At 36.3% G+C, this 17,767-nt stretch overlaps 1 protein-coding gene across 4 annotated transcripts in view; it reads right to left on the bottom strand.

The window, feature by feature from the left end:
- Positions 1–1,070: 1,070 nt before the first annotated feature.
- The window catches only part of LOC131679041 (Kv channel-interacting protein 1-like), a 236,668-nt gene continuing 219,971 nt past the window's right edge, over positions 1,071–17,767 (bottom strand). For all 4 annotated transcript variants that reach the window (XM_058959571.1, XM_058959574.1, XM_058959573.1 and 1 more), the window contains exons 5-7: positions 3,962–4,035; positions 3,629–3,841; positions 1,071–2,873 (exon numbers count right to left, since the gene is read on the bottom strand). In XM_058959571.1, the coding sequence (XP_058815554.1) occupies positions 2,763–2,873; positions 3,629–3,841; positions 3,962–4,035 (398 nt within the window). In that variant the 3' untranslated portion in view covers positions 1,071–2,762. The remainder of the gene's footprint in view (positions 2,874–3,628; positions 3,842–3,961; positions 4,036–17,767) is intronic.

Genomic DNA, 17,767 nt, shown 5'->3' with positions numbered 1-17,767 from the left:
GATTAAAAAGTTAATTTTTTGATCTTGGTAAAATTAGAACCACCCTAACTGTTGTTTTAACAAAAAGAGTAAACTACGAAAACTTCTCTAAAGACTTAATAAGGCTAAGTTGTTTAGTTTTAGTAAAATCTCAAAATTCCTGCTAAATTTGCATTCTGGACCACCGTGCAGTGTAGGAAGGGTCCGCCGGGCAAACAGAACCCGAGTAGTAGGACAACTGCTACTTACAAAACTCAGCAAATCAAAATGCTAAAAGCTCAGTAATCTGGTCGAAATTTCAGTAACAGGCTCTTCACTCCTTACACTGAATTGGTGGTTTTGTTTATTTAAAACCCCTTACCCCCTAATCGTGAAAAGTTTTTTTTGATAGAGAGGTCATTTTTATTTGAACAGTACAAAATTTGAAGACGTGAATCTAGCGTAAATTTTTAGCATGATAAAATTGTAGAGAAAATTGAACAAATCAAAAGAATAATTAAGTAGAAAGTTATAACAAATCGCGATGGGAAAAATGATAATAACACCCTTTAATTAGAGTTAGTTATGTCACTGGAGCCGGAATACTAATTAGGACCAGCTTTACCGGAACGTTACTGATTGCCGTTTAGCATTTTTCTTTGTGACCATTTTGCTGTTAAACACGATTTACACGATAAATAATCATGAAACGTCAGACTTTCGTCAGCGGTTCAACTCGCCAACGAAACGCCAAAATTAGTAACATGCAGTTAAGGCTCAAGTTACCTGAAGGCTTGGTAGTATGCGTAAGAAAAATTGTGTTCAGCTTTGCCACCAGATTATCCATTTAAACCTTTTCAAAACTCTAAAAGAAGAATATCAGTCGATTTATTAGATCATCACGATTCAATTCATGCAAAATACCTGCTGGAAAAACCATCGGCTTAGCTGGATGGTGCTTTTGAAAAAGTGGCTGTGATTTTTGATCACACTACCACACCGAGCTGGGGTACGCAACACAACTGCGCAATGAAAAAACCACAGCCACTTTTTCAGAAGCACCATTTAGCTAAGCCGATGGTTTTTCCAGCAGGTATTTTGCATGAATTGAATCGTGATGATCTAATAAATCGACTGATATTCTTCTTTTAGAGTTTTAAAAAGGTTTAAATGGATAATCCGGTGGCAAAGCTGAACAGAAATTTTCCTACGCACACTACCAAGCGTTCAATTCTAACACATGCTTAAAAAAGGTAACTTGAACCTTAAAGGGAAGTATTCACACACAACATTAACGGCACGGAACGACATTGACATTCGGAACTTGTGGGTCAAACGAGAAACGCATCCAACTTAACCCGACGGAACGGTGACGTGGCGTTGGCGTTCTTTTCCGTTGACGGAAACTGATGTTTAAGGCTCAAGTTACCTCAAGGCTTGGTAGTATGCGTAAGAAAAATTGTGTTCAGCTTTGCCACCAGATTATCCATTTAAACCTTTTCAAAACTCTAAAAGAAGAATATCAGTCGATTTATTAGATCATTACGATTCAATTCATGCAAAATACCTGCTGGAAAAACCATCGGCTTAGCTGGATGGTGCTTTTGAAAAAGTGGCTGTGATTTTTTATCACACTACCACACCGAGCTGGGGTACGCAACACAACTGCGCAATGAAAAAACCACAGCCACTTTTTCAAAAGCACCATTTAGCTAAGCCGATGGTTTTTCCAGCAGGTATTTTGCATGAATTGAATCGTGATGATCTAATAAATCGACTGATATTCTTCTTTTAGAGTTTTAAAAAGGTTTAAATGGATAATTCGGTGGCAAAGCTGAACACAAATTTTCCTACGCACACTACCAAGCGTTCAATTCTAACACATGCTTAAAAAAGGTAACTAGAACCTTAATCTGAATCGGGCTTTAGTCGTCTTGCTATTTGATCATTTTTTCTTATTGCCGTAAAGGTATAAGTGCCTGGTTTTCGGTGTATCAAACACATCCTTGCTGCAATCTACGAAGCGACACTCGGGCAAACTCCCGATGTTGAACATTAATCAGATTTGTTATTTCAAGCTGTGATTAATATTGGTACGAGTAGAATTTCCATCTAATGACAAGGTACACCTCATCTCTCTCGTACATCCTGAAAAGCGTAAACGATGCGATAGGTGTTTGTGTGTATGTGTAATGATTACACGGGACTGCAACGATTGAGTTAAAGCTAAATCCATCGCCTGCCGCAAGCTTCCAGGATTAGATCTGCTGGGTACGTAGCTATTCAACGTACCTAAATCCTGACTAATACTCTATTGGTGTATTTCCGGGATGGCCTACATAATTCGTTGTGATGGAGAGACAGATTCCCGCTGTCGGGCGGTGTACTGAATATACAATAGCTGTTGCTTGCACCGATACATGTAAGTATAGCAAATTCTGACTTGTTGAACAAACTATCCCTTCCCTGCTTCTTGTGTTCAACAATTGTTGTCTTGACCCTACGCCACGCAAGTACATATACATACTTTTCATTACACAAAGGATAGCTGTTAAACACTGATCGTGAGGGGATCCTGTTCCACGAGAACACTTTAGTTAAGCATACCGGAAGGGCCGCTGCAGAAGCGTGGGATGGTAATAAGGAACAAAGTATTGGAAGATATAACATTTTCACATCATTTCATCACACCGGCTGTTGTGGGATGGCTGCTGGGAGTTAGATGGGGAGGGGGAAGGGATGGCTGATGCTGCTGACAGTTTACTGATGCAACTATTTTATCATACTCTCGTTTGCCACACTTCTTAGAAGATGGTATCGAAAACTGCTATCGAACGACGGATGCTCTCGTCGGTGGTGCAGCATTCAATGAACTCGTCCAGGGTAATTTTTCCATCGCAATTGCGGTCCATTTTCTGGAGAGAATAAAAGAAAAAGAAAATATGATATGTAATATAGAAGGGTACGAAAGGGTAACAAAAAGTTATGCACGGAAAACCAATGACATAAAATTGGACGACCGGATGCTAGATTAGGTTCTTTTTCTGTTGTCATCAAGTGGGGAACGAAGGGATTTTAGCGATAATCCGACCGTGTTCAGTCAGGCGACATAGAAGTGGTGTTGTTGAATGGGGTTTAGATAACCTCATAGTGGGGTAAGTTTATCACACCCATCTAGCTTTGTACGAAATTTGATGATCCCATGATTATTATATTCATCACATAATGTTTTATTGAGATCAAATTGAGGAGGGTTTTCGGTTTTTCTTAAATGGAAATGATTTATTCCGATTATTGCCTATTAGAGTCAAATAAATGTCAAATAGTTATGAAAAAATCGAGTCACAGAAAATTATATCCGAATACATTATCAATTAGCTGTTATTTTGTAAAATCAAGTGATGTTTAAACGTACATAATATCTACAATATATACAATCACACAATACCAAACAGTTTTGCTTCTAGAACAATCAAACCAACAAAACCGTAAGAAGCGGACGCCTTCGACACACTCCGTATCGGCTGTTTGACAAATGGACTCGATTTCAAGCACAGCTAGCTTCCCGAATCGCCCAACAACATGCTCGATAGTTCTCTTCCGTGTGAATGCTTGCGCCATTTTCTGACTACATACACACTACTGCAGCTCTACCAACTCAAGTACCAACCTCGAAAAGCCGCTCAACTTTCTCCTTAATGGCCTGTTCCTCCTCGCAGCCCTCGGGTACCTTCCCCATCAGCTCGTAGATAGCGGTTACGATTTCCTTCATCTCCTCCTTGGTGATACAGCCGTCCCCGTTGATGTCGTACAGCGCAAAAGTCCACTGCAACTTTTCGTCCACGGTGCCACGCAGCAGAATCGATAGGTTAGCCACAAATTCCTGGCGTGTGGGCGGTGGCGTTATTCAATCGATTGGGTCCAGAGTGGGAAAAGAGAAAAAAATGGCAATAAATTAGTTGATCATTTTGCGACTGTTCTCGCAATAAATCGAAAGAATTACCTCGAAACTTAATGAACCATTGCGGTCCAGATCGATGGAATTGAATACGTAATGTGCGTACTGGCCACTGGCAGCTGCTTGTTGGATTATCGTCCGCGGGAATAATGAAAAGAATTTGGAAAATAATTGAAAATGGCATAAGTTAGCTGTATTGGCAGGAAATGGCGATTTTTTCTTGACTATTGATGAGGCACTATGAATTTAAAATTGGGCTGTCAATGGTCGAATCTATCGAATTTTTTGATGTGAGACGGAAACCGATTTTGGGAATTATTTTGGAACGAAAAATGATAAATATGGTAGATAGAAAGGAAAACGGAGAGGCCTGTTTGAAACAACAAAACGTTTTGTTGAATTTTAAATTTAAAGAATAGGGGAGCCCGGGGCTAGTTGGTGGTCCCTGAAGAATTTCGAAAATTTGCTTTTGAATATGGAGTACGCGTCAAAGTCAAAATGCCGGGGTATTGAGTCTGAAATAAATAGCAAACGTTGGTTAACATACAGTTTTCTTGAAAAGACATTCAGCACGTTCCGAAAGGACCGCTGAAATATTTGATTGTTTATTTTTTGGCGTATCTATACATACCGTCAATTTACTCCGGGGCCGGGGTAATTTGACGGGTTTTCCGCGTCACATATTTTGATCTTTAAAAATGGAGACAATGCATCAAACATTTTAATAAAATTCAGAGATGTTGCCAACAGTCTGCCGTTTTATGCCAAGTGTTCTATTTTGCAAGATCTACCTACATCAAAGCGGTAAAAACTGAAAATGGAAAACACCGCCAACTAGCCCCGGTCTCCCCTACTTGTTTCAAGCTAAAATATAGTTTTGTTGTAAATACATGATAGGATTTTTTTCACTCGTAGTTACCCTTTGCTAAAAATCAATATATTTTCACAAAATGTCCCTTTTTGTTAATTCTCGCTGTAATCACATTTGTTTATTGAAATAACTGTTTTTTGATTGAATTGATCGAATTGAATTATTTATAAAAAATTAGACTACTGTAGAATATGTGAACAAAACCGGTCTACATCTGATTGACGACTTGAAATAACTAAATAAAATAAATAAAAATAAAAAATAGGGTTGCCACTTCTCTGAGCTAAAACTCGGCGGACTCGGTAGATCTGCGGGCCTCCAGGTTTTACGCCAATTTATCCGGGATGGATGCAACGACAGACAATTTTAACTTTAGTGGTATTCTAACGTGTGCATCATGTGCTCGAGCTCCACCAAGTTTAAAAAAAGTTAAAACACGTTATAATAATTAGCTACAAGAAAAACATCATCGAGATAGCGTTAAAACGCGATTCAACTCGAATTTTGAACATTGTATAAAGCATATGAAATAAAACATTTAAGTCCCATATAACACCTCAATCGCTATGGGGCACGTGTTAATATGGTCAAATTTCGATCAATGCTCTGCCCAAATTTGCTTTTAATTTCTCGATTCATGTTTTGTCCAGCGATGGACCACATTTCAACATCGCAAAAATAACCGCCACCCTACTGTGTTGTCTACTTTACTCACTTTAGATTTTAGCTTGGGAGGAGAGCATTTCTCGTGCAGTTTATCCTCCACAGCAAGAGAAGATGGTGCTTTTGGATTCTTTGGGGAGTTATGCGAGGAAGCGAAATTCTGCAGCTAACCAAACTAACCAAACCGTTAATAAACTGGAAAAAACGAATCTTTCAGGAAAAACTTGACAGGCGTTTGTTTCTGTTCAAGGAAACTTGGTCACTGTGTCACTATTTAGACTAATTTACATGGCTACCATTGTTTTTTATTTATTTGTTGTATCTACACAAAAAAACTTGTTGGCCCCAATTATGGTTAAGTATGTAACTACATGTTACATCGAATTCCTCGTCAAGTGGAAGTCAAATATTGTCACGACACTGTCAAAAATACGCTGAAGTTCGGTTACAGCGCTCCGACGTCCACATTAGGTTCTCCTGTAAAGTACTTGCAAGAGTGAGCTATTACGTATTGCGTGAATACGGGTAAGATCTAGGCGACCGAGGATTGTAAAGAAATCTATCCTGGCAGACAATAAGTCCGAGACGAACAGGGCTCAATAGCAGTCCTTCCGGATGCCTAGAGTGTCGAGTTGTATTACGGCGTATATTGTATACGTCCCTAAAGTTTTCCACTATTCGGAAGATGAACCCCAGCTATCTTGATGCATCATCCACGATGCATGAAGTATGTGGTTTGGACGTTAGTGCCGATGACTCCGTGAGATTGTCTCGGAAAATACAAGTTGAACACATGGTTAATAAAACTGGATCGGGTGCTATTTCCACGCAAACGTGACGATTGAGCATTTACTCGGTTCGAAAACCATTATATTTAGATCACACCACGTACTAAGGCTGTCCAGTTAACTCTGAGGAAACTCGGCATCGTTTGTATCCCGCATTCGTCGATAAATCTTCATATCGTCGGCGAAAGCAAGGCGAGGTCCTTCTAATTTGATAATGATGTGGTTAAAGTAGAGGAAGAATACTATGGGCCGAGAAGGCTTCCTTGTGGGATGCCGGATGTAGCAAGGAATTGTAAGCGTTGGAAGTACTTTCCTTGAAAATTTTGTAGACTACCGCGTGTTTAATATTGCCGTATGGGGCCATACACTAATTACGTAAGGGCATATGGGGGGAGGGGGAGTTTCAAAATATCTTACAAATTCTTATCTGAGGGGGAGGGAGGGTTTGTACTTTGTTACGTAGTATCACAAAACAAGTTTAAAAAATTAAATCCATAAAGAAAATATTCTTATATTGTTGTTAGACGGACTTTGTTCTTTTCAAACGTTCGATTCAAACCCGCCAGGTATCTGGAAAATGTTTTAACATGCGATTGTCAAAGACCTTTAATGTCGAATATTTCCAGAGTGTGAATTGCATTTTAATTCAAGAAAATTCGAAGATGGTTAACTCGGAGCTATGCGTACGATAAGCGTCACAGCTGGAACTCAGAACAAATTCATGCCAGAAGAGGTTATAAACTCTTTTAAATTCTACATCACAAGAAAATAGATTCAAAGGAAGTGGAATATAGCAAAGCATATCATGTGGACCAAATTGGAGTTACTGAATATCTGACAAATAACTTTCTACTGGGCGAGATTGGCATGCAATTAACATTCTGCAGGTGATTACAGTTGAATTTTGTCATGTTTATTGTAATAATTCTATACATATCGTTTTCGCTATCTTATTATTTGATGAATTAACAATTCGATTTTTTAATTACGATAATCATGATAAGATCTTATGTAGGGGGGGGGGGAGTTCACCAAAATCTTATGAACTCTTATCTGGGGGGCAGGGGAGGTTGAAAATCTCTAAAAAAGCCTTACGTAATTAGTGTACGGCCCCTATATACCTTTCCAAATATAAAGCAGCAAATGTTTGTGTTCGTTTGATGTGTTTGCTGTGAACCGACCTTCCACTAGACGCTAGACACTAGACACTAGAAATGGGTAAGATGGCGATTAATCTGATTGGGTTGTTCACGTCGCTTTATATACCATAGATGAGGGCAATGAACTTGGCCAAAGGGGAATGACCGAATTTGCTGTAGTTCGCTCGGGCGAATTTACCACAGGAAAGGTCAACCACTTCCCCGGAATGTGTCAAACAGTAAAGTTTGTGAAAAGAGCAGCTATTGTAGTCAAAATCTATAAGCAAAGTTTTACCTTCCGATACGCAGTACACATCTCCGGCAAAGTTTTCAATAGTTCAGTTGGTCGGTAAAGGAAGTCGAAGACAGTCTAAATTGTTAAGATGCTGTTTTCAGAAATATTTTAAGACAACGCACAAAGGAGTAACTAGAACAAATTCCTGGCCAATAACCAATTTTTTTTTCTCTCGATTTTTAGTTTCGTTATATTTTTTTACATACCTGGAAGCCTACTGAATAACGTGGTAAAATTAGGAGTATGTCAAAAATTGTTAAAGAATTTTTGCATGGATACAAAATGGTGATATTTTAAGGGTTTTTTTAAAATAATTTTCATTATATATCCAGCAATATCGCTTTCTAGTGATGATGGCTGTATTAAATAAAACAATATTATTACAAACGTAGTTGAACACAACCATTTCTGCAACTTAAGCCTAAAATTAACTGAAAATAGTGGGGTTACTGTCCATTGCAGCAACTTTCAAAAATACGTTTGTAAACATTTTATTCCAAGCTTGAATGAAAAAAAGTTATATTAGACCCCGAAACCCGGCAATGTTTCTGAAGCAGAATTACAATACAAGATTCTAGCTATCCAAAAAACATAAGAACTCTTCCGGACTTGTCCGATCCACAAATTCCAAGCGATTTGAAAATATTGAAATTTTTACTAATTTGAGGTACAGGTGTTTGGAAAAATGTATCCCTATGAAAACCTACACAGGCGTCCCTTCCCCTCTCCCTTTTTCACTGATCATTTGTTTATACAACCAGAAAAACAAATGTATTCACAAAGATCTCCTCGAAATTACTAGTATTCGAAAGGATGTAGAAAATTGACCTTTGCACTGGTAGATGGATATATGCCAAATTGTTCCAAAATCTAATAATTCAACGCTATTTTGTAAAAAGGGCGATACTTACAAATGTAAACATAAGGTTTTTTCATACATTCGAATGAGGGCTTTGAAACGCAACAAATTAAACTAAAAATTTGGATTCTACTATATTGCTTTCTTAAACTATATCATAAAATACAACGGGCGAAACTGTATTTTTGTTTGTTTATTTAAAGTTTCGCCTTCCACGCTCCATGCAAACAAACAGGGCGATACTTTTTTTGCTAGCAGTTTAGAGGCGAAACTGTTATTTTCGTATTTTTTTAGGATTATCAAGCTGATACCAGCTGTAAATAGTAACAATGATCGCTATTGAAAAAACCCGGACGAAATCGGTGGTGTAAAACGGTAGTTATTGTAAAAAAACGTAAGGGCAGATAGGTGGGACCGAAAAAGTAAACAATCGCCAAAGGGGCGATACTATCATTTTGTCAATTTCAATAGCAAAAACAAATTTTAATTTAATAATTTCAAATACTTCATGAAGTTTTGGGTTTCGATTACTGAATCATGCAATCTAGGACGTAAAAAAACACAATAGTTCTTTAATAGGAAATAAAACCAAGTCTGAAAATATTAACTGTTTATTTTTCTTTGAATGGTATCACTGCTAGTATCGCCCTTTTCAAGAAAAAGCGTTGATTTCTTAGTTCTCAGTCGCGTTGGAAATTTGAGTAAAGTATAAACTTCAAATAGATTAAAAAAAAATTTCGATTTTTTTGGCTCAGTACAATATATAAACCCTTTAGGAAAATTCAGTTTTCCTACTACAATTTAGATATTTTATTAACACAGCATTAACAATAATTCGTTGGTATGTCTATTTTATAGGCCATTTTTTCGCTTTCCCATTGATTTGGTTTGAGATTTCTAGCACTGATGTTCTCAAACGATATAATATCCGAAGAGAGTGATAAGAGTTATAAGAAATGTCTCATCACACTGTTAGGTGGATTAAAAACGTTGTTCGTTAACGATTGCTTTCAAGGAGTTAAGGCATACATTATATAATGGCAATTCCACGGTAGTTACATATGTCAGATTTTTTGCCACTTTTAAAAATATGTACCAGGTACGAGCTTTTCCATAAATTCATACTAATTGACATACAAAACTGTAATTTTATTACAGAATATAATTCTAAGTATCATTTTGAATCAAAATGCATGTAACAAATATCTTCCAAAATGCGATAGTTTTCGAGATATTTGGAATTTTGCTCCAACAAGAACAATTAATTCATGTAATTAAGACCTTTTTAAAAGTTATTCGCGTTACCTCATCATAAATTGTCAAAAGTCTAATGTTTATCGTTTTACAGACATAAAAGAAGATTTTTCAGTGTATTTGGATCATGGAGAAGCTTTAAATAAAAAAGTTTTACTAACAACAACTTTTGACAAATTTTCATAATTCATACTATTTGCAGTCAAAAGTAGAATTTTATTTTTGAATGATTCTGAACACCATTTTAAATCAAAATTCTTATAACAAAATTTTTCTGAAATGTAGTAGTTCTTGAGATATTTTAAATTTTGTTTGAACAACCTAATTATTTTGTTTTATTACGACCTTTTCAAAAGTTATTCGCGTTTATCCATCACAGCAATTAGTTTTTCGTAAGGTCCATAACATTTCCTGTAACTTTCCTATTGTAAACCATTTAAAAGCTACATGAAAACAACCAAGGTATAATTCAACTAAATAGTTTAATCATCAGATCCGGATCTTCGAATTCCTCAATATATTTCATTTGAAATCAAGTTTTGTAAAAATCGGTTATGAGTTTGCTGGGAAATATGTGTGACATTAGCTCAGGAACTTGGTTATTTTTCCAGTGGCATCAAAAACCATCATAGGTGGCCAATGTGGTCAAAGCTACTTTGATTGGTCATTAAGGACGTAGACCCACAAATACAAGTAATGTTGAACCCATTTGAATATGTATTATATCATTCGGACATCATAGGGTTACCAGTTTATATGGGAATTTGCTCGGTGGCCGCACTCTTCAATGCGTAACTCCGAAACCGGAAGTCCAATAAAAAAAATAATAGCAGCCGATTGGTAGGTTGTATGTTTCATTTTAGACTAAGTTTGTGCAAATCGGTCCAGCCATCGCTGAGATGAGGCTTTGGTTAGAAGTGGACTTTTTTATCTGTCGCGTTTTTGCTCCAGAATTTTTTTTCCTTGTGAATATCTACAGTAAATATGATATAATAATTGCGACAGTCAGTGCTGGAATTAGGATTAAAATTGATGAAGTTATAGAAGTTATGTTGTGCTCTCTGCTGAAACGCAGGAACAGGTTGGGTCTTCACACTGAAATCATCAGCAGTCTTTGGTGTACTTCAGTTGCAGTTTATATTGAGCATCAGAGAATCTGATCAAGAACCCCCGGGGCCAACCACGAGAATGGTCAAAGTTTGAAGAACCGCTGGTTTTTGGTGAGATCGTTTGAATTTATTAATTTGATCTTATTTGCATTGGACTTTAGTTACATTAAATATACATCTTTGTTTGACGAGCTCTTCTTATACAAACCATTAGGCAGTGCTTTAACGAGTATTGTAAATGTTGTTATTTAATCGTCTGGATTTTATTAATGGAAGGAGATTCTTTGTCCATGTGGAGTGCGCATAAGAACTTTTACTTGTGGATTCAACACTTTGTGACTCTTCATACATCGATAAATTGAAAGTCGTTTGCTAGCAACTTTTGACTCTGCTGTTAAAAACAACTGCAACCAATGGCGTAGCCCATAGCGAGTAAAGGCGCTTTATCCTAGGCTTAACAGCCAGGGCAAGGTGTAAATACCTCTGTCCCATCTCAAAGGACCAAAGGAGTGACATTAACCTTCTTAGCAAAGTCACTCCCAACGATTTATCATATCCCCTTCAAACGGAAACGGTTGGTACGGTTGTCCTCGTTTCTTCTTCCTTTGAGATTCAAAACTATTCGTCAATCAAATTGTTTATTAATTGAATAATTTGGTTGCCGTTTAATTTTGAAACAGCTTTAAACCAAACTCTGCACAGTAGGCCTGGCCGTTTTAATATTTGCAACATATGAAAATATGCTTCAAATATTAATGTTGACAAGAAAAACACCACAGAATAACTGTAGTGTTTTCCTGGATGCTTTTCAATACTGGCTGTGTAAGGGTTAGAATAGAATAGAATAGAATAGAATAGAATCGGTCCAGCCATCGCTGAGAAACAGAGGTGACATTTCTTTCCACATATACAAATACACACAAAGACATTTTCCGATCTAGACGAACTGAGTCGAAGGGTATATGAGACACGGCCCTCCGGGCCGGGATTAGGTTTACGATTTTCAGAGTGATTGCATAACCTTTCTATATGGAAAAGGCAACAAAAGTTTAAAATGAAATGATCATATATTTCAAATTAGTCAAATATTCAAAAAGAGTAAAATGAACAAAACGAATAAAATCCATGAAATGAATGAACTGTACAAAATAACTATATATAATGAAATTTTGAAAAAAAAAAGATTTAGATTAGGCAAAAAATAAAAAGAAATGTATCAATTTGACAACCAATATTTCAGAAAATTCAGAAATGTATGTAAAAATTTCATTATTTGGAGAATGGCTTTTAATGTACAAAGTAGTTTCTAGTGTTTCCATTCTTTTTCGTTTTCAGCTTGGCTATAAGTTAGAAGAATTATTCTACTGTCATTTCCCATCGAAAGTTCAGGGGGTCTTTGGGCGACTTTTTTCCCGGATCTAATTTATGGATATTTTTGGACTTTGATCTGTTATCTTTCATAAAAGTTCAACAAAAGAATATGCTTTTTCAATGATATCATCCCAAAACAGGTATTCTTAGTTTTCAAATGATATAGGAATCGGGAGTAAAGTGTCCCAAAATTATGGATCGAGTCTCCACTAATCTAACTAAGCATTTTCCATTTGTTTGTTGTTTTCCAGAAATGCTCATAGTTCTTGTTCGGTATAATTTTTTTATTGTTAGTCATCCTTGGAAACCATATAAAACAACAAAAAAGGGGATCAAGTCCCCTTTATATTTTTCAATCCAACTCCTTGAAATGATAAAAAACTAAGTATTTTTTGTCGTTTTGTATAGTTTCTAGTAAAAATTACATGGAAATGCTACACAAGACATGAGCTATGCGGATTTCTGGAAAACAACAAGAAAATGGAAAATTCTTAGATTAGTGGAGACTTGATCCCTAATTTGAGGACACTTGGTTCCTCTTTGAAAGCGTGTTTAAAAGAGCATGTAGGGTAATAAGCTCAAATAATATTGTAATAATTGGGGTACTCGATTAGAGTTTTTTCTGTGCTTAAACAGAAGAATGTCACCATTCTCAAGACATTTTTGTCATTATATTGGCTCTTAATAATAAAGCAAAAAAGCTGAAATAATAAAATTAATAAATAATGAAATACTGTGGTACCCTCCCTAATAGGGTATAAATAGGTACCTTATCCTATTCAATGTTATAAATGGATCGCGGTATTGATTTTTTTACAAATTTCCCAAATCTGCGTGTAATTATTTGAAAGCTGTCTGTTGTTATGGTTGAGGAACATCAAATGTGGGATGCATGGTTGCTACGTATACTGTACTAAACAATTACAGTTTAGTTAAGTTTTTGATGAAGCGTTAATTTTGAACAAATTATTTTTGTTATTGTCTGGCAACAATGACTTCAATTGTTCTGGTGTGAATTTGGTTATGTTCAGTGGTGTGTATGATGGCGAAGGAGATCAAATCTCAACGAAATTGAAGGGATGAAGTGAACTCTTAACATATATTTCAACAAACTTTAATGAAAATATTGTGGAACAAAAAATCAGCTTAATCATAACGTATGCATATAAATGACATTCTCTTGTAATTCTGTATGCAAAAGTATAGTATATAGTGGATAATTTTATCAATTGTATAAAAGTTTGAAAATTTAGAAAATAAATCTTCTACAGTTCTTCTGAGATTTTTTGTTTAAACCGGTAAAAATTCACATTTCTTTTTTTGCATGTCAAATTTCTTTTTTTGCATTAAAGAAATTTATGTTCAGATAAAACCAGCCCGGGGACAACTTGACAGCTCCCATATATTGAACTCATAAGCAAATTTTTTGGTGGTTTGGTGATGTCATGGCGGCTCGTATGGAGCAAAATTTGAAAAAGGTGCATCCCATTTATTATTTTCCAGCTGTTAGAAATAAACAATTTAAGCATTTCTATCATCAAATTTATTTCGCTGTTCAAATTACAAACTGTCCTCGTTTCACCATACCTAAACAGAAACCTAAATTCCATTTGAATCTAAAAAATCCAAAATAAAATAAATCGAAGTACAAGAAGATGACTTTGAAAATAAAGCCACTTCCATATTAGAATTTCCGAAAATCTTCCGGATCGAATAGACATCTCCCCAGGCATGAAATCCTCCGGTAGATGCTATTCCGTTAGGTTTCTATCAGACCAGAGTAAAATGCGAGAATAATTCTGAAGGGATCCGTACCAAAACCATCGCAATATCTTCCGGACAGAATTATTGCAAAAGTCGAACAAGTCCTGGTAACTCCCTTGCTGAAACCGAGCGCTACCGGTTTGCTGCCAGAATTCTGATAAAAGCACACAAATTTTATTCAAATCCAATTTTGCTAAAAAAGTAGAAAATCCTACATATATTGTTTATTTTCCCTAACAAAATACTAGAATTCTTGACGTTCTTAATGAACTTGAAACAAAATATCGTAGGTTCACGAATTGTTAAGCTTGGTGATTTACTTTCATTGGCCAAAATGTTTTTAATTTAAATTTTTAAAGAAAAAAGCACCAATGATTTACCGACTACAAACTTCACACAACAAGAAAACCAAAACATTTAAGGAAGGAAAAGAGCCGGTTGCTAAAAACAACGACTTCCAGCTAAATTTATAATAAGATTTAAGTAACTTTGCTGGCAGTTTCCAAGAATAAATTAATTATCTAATAATAGTTTTCTTTATCCACATTTTGGAATACGCTTTTTCTAAATGTTGTTCTAGCTGCATTGACGGTGTTCATAACACACGTAACGAATCACGCTTTTCTCTTGAAACTTTTTCGTTTCGTTGTTCGTGGTACTCGTACAGCGCCGCCATCAAATTGGTGGTACATATATGAAACAAGCACTATCTGTCAAGTTGCCCCTGGGTTGGATAAAACTACGCAACTTTCTAGTATATTCTGATCCGCTTTTGAGTTACGATGATAGTATCAAGTCTCCCCAGTCTCCCCTACTTAGCTTTTGTATTATTTCACGGAAAAATAGAAAAGGGGGTCAAGTTTTCTCAGTCTCCCCTAAATAAAAATGCTCAGTATATAATTGAATTAAATTGGAGTTGATATAGTTTGCGGTTTTTGGTCAAATAAATCTCCGTAGTGCAACGTTTCGAAGGAAGAACTCTTCATCTTCAGGAGAAAGCAGGGTTTGTACATAAATTATGTATAGTTATCTTATTATACAAATATTTTCCAATTATGTCAGGACTATGAATGCTTCAAGTGGCATATAAAATTAAGTCCGTTTTCGCGAGTGATAATGCTCTACAATAAAATGGAGCAGAGAAAAAAATAGTTTTGTCTTCCTAAACTTACACAATTACATGGCAAACATCAAATTAGCTTGGACATTAACAAATATTTTAAATTAATTGAAGATCTTATCACATGACTTAGAAACGGATAGAGAAATAGCAGGATAGATGTGAGTCGTGACAGTTGCCATGAACACGAAGGGAAAGAGAGGGGGTGGACGTGTGAGGAGTGGTAAACGATGGTTAGAACTGTGACATTAATTTTGTATATTGGACGATATTTTGATTCCTTACATGCTTTTTATAAATAATACTGGTAACTGGTAATTTTTACGCCATAATCAATACAACATAGACTTTTCAAAACAAGTCAAATTTTCACTAGAATTGTGGGATTAAAAAATACAGATGCTCTCGCTGGAGTTAAAATGAATATGAATTTGATTAGAAATCTATCTTCCCACTACTAGGTATCACTGGATAGAACCGTAAAACTACCCCAGCAGATTTTTTTGAACGGAACCCAACATTAGAAGTGTACTAATTCAAAAATCCAATATGGTTTACATATATTTTGGAAATGTTTTTTGAAGAATTTTGCTTTAAAAAATATCGAAATTCATCCAAATGTTCTGCGTTCACAGTGGTATAGTCTCATTAAGGGGAATACAAGAATGACATTAAATGGCTCTCGCAACTCTGAAATATGAATATCGATTTTAGATCATCATGAACTTATTTTGGCGGATTTAAATTTATATTTTTCGGTGAAAAGCAATGAATTCAAGTAAATCGGTTTACGTTTCAGCCTACTGTTTCTTTTCAGCCATCATCAGAACATTACCAGCTATTCTACACTCTATTCCCCATTGGATTGATTTTCTGACTGAAAACCAGTCCAAAGGGGGGAATAGAGGGTAGAATAGCTAATAAAGTCCGGATGATGGCTGAAAAGAAACAGTAGACCGATTTTACTTCTTTGCATTCATTTTCTCCGCAAAATATCAATTAAAATACACAATAAAAACTCTTAAAATCGGTTCCCACGGTAAAAATGGACAAGTTTGTCTATGCCAAGGGACATGCTGGTGAACTCGAGTGATTCGTAGTTATGCTGCCTAAGCTCGACCGTCATCACCAGAAGACAAAAGTTAAGCCCGTAAGATATTAAGCTTGTTCTAATGACCCTGCTTCTTCTAGTTTTCCGATCTGTATACTTCACATCCTTGCTCTCACTTGACTCTAATTTTCATAACTTTACCTACCCAGCAATCTCTAGCTAATCGAATGTCGTTAAAATGGTCGGTGTTAAGTCAGACCGGACTAAGTGACAAAATATTGATTTCGAGAAAAACGAGTTTAAAGTTTGAATCGCAGCATCCTTTACATTATAATTGAAAATTAATTTTTCCCATAATTCTTGTTTATTGTTACATATTTCAAATTGGGCAAGAGTCGAATGTAGCTGACGAAATTCTTTATCCAATGCTATAATTATCTCATTTTTTGATGTTTTGTGACTTAGTCCGGTCTGACTTAACACCGACCAAATGTAAAAAAGGACATGTGACTAACATAGTCGAAATAAAAAAAAAAATAAAAAAAACTTAAATATATAAATAAAAAACATTCGAATTGTGCCAATCAATTATTCCGCAGTTTTCATAGTTCAGCACAATGTTTAGATGACGCTCGACTTTCAGTTGGTATTCTTTACACTAATTATTCCCACCGCCAGCAAGATAAACTGCCGCTCGTCTCTCATTTATTTTTTGTTCACGTAGCATCCCTTTGATGATCCGGTGTGTCTTCACGTGGTGTGCTCCAATCAGCTTGGATCATCTACTTAGCAACGGTTCTAACCGATCTGGTGGGTGGTTCCAGGTTAGCCACCAACAATATTCTGATGCACAGACCACAGTGCTGGAGGATACAAAGATTGTGTACGTTAAGGATTTCTACCAGTTTTTCTTTCTTCGCAGCTCGTACGTCACCTATATACAATCGAGTTCAATACGCATTTTATCTGAAGTTGTTTCAGCGATAGCAGAAAAGGTCGGTAGCAAAAAGGTAGGTAAAAGGTCAAAGCCTGACTCAGTTTGTAGTATGTTTCATACATTTATCCAAATAACGGACCAAGGCCGGATGTTTGTATGTGTTTGCCATACAGTTGAGGAAAAATGGAAAAAAGCAATCAGCTTTTTCGACTTCCGGAAACTCGTGATCAAAACCATTGAGCATCGCTGACGCGAAATCCGTCAACGATTTTTTTTTCTTTCGGTCTCTGTCCAAAATGTCTATCGCCGACGCCAGAGAGATCACTTCACCATCTGGACCCTAGATATCGGTCCATCAACACATGGACCAGAACCAACGGCTTTACTTCCCTTCCAAAGGATGGCGTGACCACAGATTTTTCACCTCAGACAATTTCGACGTCGACCGGGATTAAACCTAGGCCTACTGGGGTGAGAAGCGGTCACGCTTGCCACTTAACACCCGGTGCCCTACATCCGCGAATATTATAAAAGGAACTAACTCAACGTCCGATTGGGTAACACATTCAGACAACTGTGGAAAGGTTTTACGGATGTCTTCCTTTTTTGCTGCCATTAAAGCAATAACGA

This window comes from Topomyia yanbarensis, chromosome 2, assembly GCF_030247195.1.
Source record: "Topomyia yanbarensis strain Yona2022 chromosome 2, ASM3024719v1, whole genome shotgun sequence".
Lineage (NCBI taxonomy): Eukaryota > Metazoa > Arthropoda > Insecta > Diptera > Culicidae > Topomyia > Topomyia yanbarensis.
The sequence above is the reverse complement of the archived record's forward strand: the minus strand, read 5'-3'. Positions and strand labels throughout refer to the sequence as shown.